The 5,000-nt window shown below is 47.8% G+C and overlaps 1 protein-coding gene across 1 annotated transcript in view; it reads right to left on the bottom strand.

Annotated features, from left to right (window-relative positions):
* Window positions 1–5,000, bottom strand: part of wdpcp (WD repeat containing planar cell polarity effector) — a gene marked incomplete at both ends in the record, with an annotated part of 44,089 nt that overhangs the window by 32,267 nt on the left and 6,822 nt on the right. The window contains 3 exon segments of the mRNA XM_080548995.1: window positions 1,704–1,818; window positions 2,567–2,626; window positions 3,605–3,675. Of these exon segments, the coding sequence (XP_080405121.1) occupies window positions 1,704–1,818; window positions 2,567–2,626; window positions 3,605–3,675 (246 nt within the window).

Raw genomic sequence — 5,000 nt, 5'->3', positions numbered from 1 at the left:
TTATGTTACGATACACACTGTTGCAAGAAAATATGAAAGATTTAATGAGAAAACATTTCACATTTGTCTCAAATATTCATTAGTATTGAGTAAAAATAGCTTTTTTTTTAAAACTTTGAAATAGGTCAATTTAGGAACTGGAATTGCTGTGCCCAATATTAAAGTTGGTTTATGTAGTATTTATACAAATACTGCCCCTAAATGCAAATGATTACAAATACCACCATTAGTGATGCCTTTGCTCCCCTAAGGAACAACTAATGCAAAAGTAAGCCTTTATTTATTTTTTTATTATTCATAAATAATAAGTAATGGGTGCTTTTTTTATATTGATCTGAATGGAGTCTATGAACGGTATTATGCTTAATCCCACGCAAAATCCCAAATGAAGGATTGATGATGAAACCTTGGACCAATTCAGGACCAGGTGGTTGATTTGGGATTAAGGGACATACCCCCCATGAATGCCCCCCCGACAAATCCATTAAATACCATCTCCTCAGGAACATGTTGACATAAGAGGGCAATAGGCTTATCCAAAGCACATTTTGAACATGGACAAATAAAACAGGCTATGAAAAATCACTTAAGAACGGTTAATCAGGACATATGTGCTGTTTGGCCTTGCCATCTGTAAGACTCTTTGATAGTGTAAAATCTAAACATGTGCAATCTAATGCTCTGTATGACGCAAGTGCAGTATGCTAATGCAATTGGGATGAGGCAAGAGCTTGAATTAGAACACAGATTTTATGGCGGGGGTTTATTTAAGCATGAAACAGGTAAATACTATGTAGACTGTCTGTCACTTCGTTCAGTCGGAAACACACGCACGCACGCACGCACGCACACGCACACACGCACACACACACACACACACACACACACACACACACACACACGTGTGTACCTGCACAGATTCTCCCAAACCCTAAACTTCCTAACCCTTTCAATAAGCAGGTATACAGTATTGGACAGCGCAGATGCTGTTTGTCTCTCCGTCACAGACTAATTGAACAAGTGACAGATGTGAGAGAACCCCAACCGCCCCCCTCCCCCTCCCCCCCTCCCCGGAACCCCCCCCCCCCCCCTCCCAACAATTACTCCAGTAATTAGTGCCTCTGAGGCTTTGAATGGTGCTCTGCGGGAGGTGTGTGTGTGTGTGTGTGTGTGTGTGTGTGTGTGTGTGTGTGTTTGTATGTATGTGAAGGTGTGTGCGCATGTGTTGCATAGGAGGTGGCTTTATCAGGTGTCTAGAGACTGGAGGGTGGAAGCGGGGACCGGTACACCGAACAAATAAATGACCGAGAAAAAAAAAAAAGAAAGAAGAAGAAATAATTAGTGGATTCGAGGCCGTTCTCTTCTCTCTCCTGACCAGAGCAGGAGTGGGCCTAACCCTCCCCAGAGGGGCTGGGACGGTGGAAATAACGCCCCTGTCTCCTCTTAGGGGACGCCCCTGAACACACACAAAAGGATTTACCATCAATTAGTTTACCTGAATCACATCTCTCACCTGTGGCACCTGTGTATGTGTGTGTGTGCGTGTGTAAGTGTGTGTGTGTGCGTGCGTGTGTAAGTGTGTGTGTGCGTACACCTATATGTGTTTGTGAGAGCATACATGCTGGGAGCTGGGAGCTGGGGGCAGACAGTGACAGAAGGGGCATATGGGGGGGGGGGGGGGGGGTTGGGGTATGGCTACTAACCGTCGGTGACGGTGTCGGCGGGTAGACGGCCCACCAGCGCCCGGTCCACGCACACGCGCTCCAGCTGCGGCCCGTTCAGGGTCAGGGTCACCAGGACCCCGCTGCTCAGCATCAGCTAGGGAGGGTAAGAAAGAAAGACACGCACGCACGACACACGCACACTAAAATCACACACAGCAACGCACAGTAGCTTGGCGTCAAGCGAGCGCTAGCGGTGATAGTACTCCGCCCACCGCCACATGAGGAGCGAAGACCCTTTATTGACCTATCTGGCGAGTCAACAGCAGCGGAGCGCTTAGAACAGTGAGGAGTAACGCCCTCAGTCTAGTTCAGCGTACCAGGTGGAAGGGGGGGGGGGTGTGAGTACGTGGGTCTCACAGAGCGTGTGTGTGTGCAATTCGTGTGAGGAAGTGGGTGTGTGCCCGGGTTCTGACAGTGACAGAGCCTGTGTGGATCTGTGTGTGTGCGGGGTGTGTGTGTATGTCTTTGTGTGTGCGGCAGGGGGTGTTACAGGCTGCTGAGCAAACCATGAGGGTGTAAGGGGGTGTGTACCTGGGTCTGGTAGACCGTTTTTTTGTGAGTGTTTTTGTGTGTCTGCTAGTGTGTGTGTGTGTGTGAGCGTATGTGTTGTGTGTGTGTGTGTGTGTGTGTGTGAGCGTATGTGTGTGTGTGTGTGTGTGTGAGCGTATGTGTGTGTGTGTGTGTGTTTGTGTGTGTGTGTGTGTGTGTGTGGGAGCGTATGTGTGTGTGAGCGTATGTGTGTGTGTGTGTGTGTGGGAGCGTATGTGTGTGTGAGCGTATGTGTGTGTGTGTGTGTGTGTGAGCGTATGTGTGTGCAGTATGCATGGGGAGAGGGTGTGTACCTGACAGCAGTGCTTGGTCTTCCATCGGGAGTGAACAAACGTGTTGGTCTGCAACAGTTCCTGAGAGAGAGAAAGACAGGGAGAGAGAGGGGAAGAGAGGGGAAGAGAGGGTAAGAGAGGGGAAGGGAGGGGAAGAGAGGGTAAGAGAGGGGAAGGGAGGGGAAGAGAGGGAGAATTCCAGACAGGTAAGAGAGTCAGTAAGAATGAAGGGAAAGGGTGAGAGGAGTGAGCTTGTGTGTGTAAATCTTTTTTTCCACACATGTGTGTACAGCCGGGAAAGACAGAGAAAGACGGAGAAAGACGGAGAAAGACAGAGAAAGACGGAGAAAAAACCTCCAAAACATACGCATACGGATGTTTAATGTAACAACGAAGTATCTAACATGTGTGTGTTTAACTGTCATTCTTGGTGGGACTGGAAGGAATTCTGTGTGTTTACTGTATCGACTGCTTCATTTGATCGGAACGAATGTTTAGAAGATATGCAAAACGGTAAAGAGGCTATGAGGTGTGTTAGGCCTAACCCGTGCGAAATACCTGTGTGCGAGCGTGTGCATTTGTGTCTGTGTGTGTGCACGTGCGTGTGTGGGGTCGGGTCAGTCATTCCTGTTGCATTCCAAACACAGCTGGGCAATTGGAGGGGTGAGTGGAGAGAGAGAGAGAGGGGGGGGGGGGGGTGTGGGATATGTTTCTAGTTTCAGACAATGGCGAGGGGGTTGGAAACAGCCATAGTCAGAGCCTGGCACACAAAGCTATGTCTGTACTGCTACAAGGAGAGAGAAGGGGAGGGAGGGGGGGAGGGATGAAGAGAGGGCCAACCTGCAACCTCCTGATCCCCCGCAAATATCCCCCTCGATGACAGAGTGGGCCCGAAAGAGAGGTGTTGAGAGAAGCGGAGAGAGGGAGAGAGGAAGAGAGAGAGGGAGTGAGAGGAAGAGAGAATGCCCCTATTTGTTAATCAATCGGGCGTTTCGGAAAGGGAAAACTCTTGAAAACCCCAAGAGAGGGCGGCGGGGCCGGGGGGGGAAGGGGGGATACCTCCAGCTCCTTCAGCGAATCCCGGAGCTTCTCCGGGCGGCGATTCTTGGGGGTCCAAGAGTAGCCGCGAGCTATGCAGAGAGACAGGGAGAGAGGGGAGGGAAAAACAGGACGTCCGATCATTTGACTTGTATGGAGAAGGGAAGGTGGCTTTAGCCAGACCTCATGGGAATTCTAGGGGAAAAAAAAGACCGGAAAACCACCAATGGGATAATCGTGGAATTTCATGAGCCAGGTCTCGTGGGGCTCTAGGCGAGGTCAAGCATGAATGAAAGCGACTGGACAAATATATCAACGCGAAATGTTTAGTGGGGGTTAAATGACAAATATAGGGTCACCTGGAATTGAAACCAGGGTATTAGGGCTAAGAGAATGAGAGTAGAGGTAGCCAGGGACAGGTTGAAATGACTTAGTGTCGGAAACACAACACTTGCCTCGAACCTTATAGCAGACCTTCGACTGCCAAAGTTAAAAGCAGACCTGGGTAAAAAAAGATAGTCCCAAACTCCCAAACTAAATCAAGCACATCTCAAATACTTTCAAGTATTTGCTATACACTAGTACAGGTACTGTATTTGACACAGGTCTGTTATTTTAGTGTTTTTGATTGATTGATTGAAAACTTTATTAGAAGATTTGCAGAAGTAGGTACATGAAAGTACATATTACATACAAGGTCAACTAACAGGATAAAAACCCAAGAAAGCCACTGGCTTATTTCAATTGGGGTCCTTGATTCTCAATTCATCGTTACATGTAAGACAGACAAAAAAAAAACTAGTACTATCTACAAGATAATACAGACAAATAACTATTACTATCTACAAGATAAACATACATCCATCATGGGAAGAACAATACAACAAAACATAAGGTATGTACAGCGGGTAGGACAGGTGGGGACATACACCACAGGTGGGGGCGGGGGACAAAACACAAAGTATGTACAGTGGGTAGTTCGGGTCTTTTAATCTGATTTTTGATTTAGAGGGTCCAGTTACGGATTGCAGCCTCCTGTAAATGTTTTTTGAGAGTGGTTTTGAAGGTGGGCAGTGTTTTGCACTCCTTTAAGATTATAGGAAGGGCGTTCCACATTTTTACTGCATAGTTTGCAAACGAGTTTAACCCCTTGTTTGTGGTGCAACGGGGTTGAACGTGGTTCGTGGAGCTTCCTCTGGTGTTGTATGTGTGGACGTTGTTCACTTTTTGGAAGTATGTTGACAGGTACTTGGGTGTCTTTGTGGTGTAGCGTATCTTGAAGACCAGGCCCAGTGCAAGCTGCTGCACTCTGTCAACTACTCGTAGCCAATCCAGGCTCAAAAAATGAGCAGCGGTTAGATGTGTCCTAGGGTTGAGGCCTAGCAGAAGCCTAACCAGTTTATTTTGGGCTGTCTGG

The sequence above is a fragment of the Nansenia antarctica genome, assembly GCF_963989245.1.
Source record: "Nansenia antarctica genome assembly, chromosome: 19".
Taxonomy (NCBI): Eukaryota; Metazoa; Chordata; class Actinopteri; order Argentiniformes; family Microstomatidae; genus Nansenia; species Nansenia antarctica.
The sequence above is the reverse complement of the archived record's forward strand: the minus strand, read 5'-3'. Positions and strand labels throughout refer to the sequence as shown.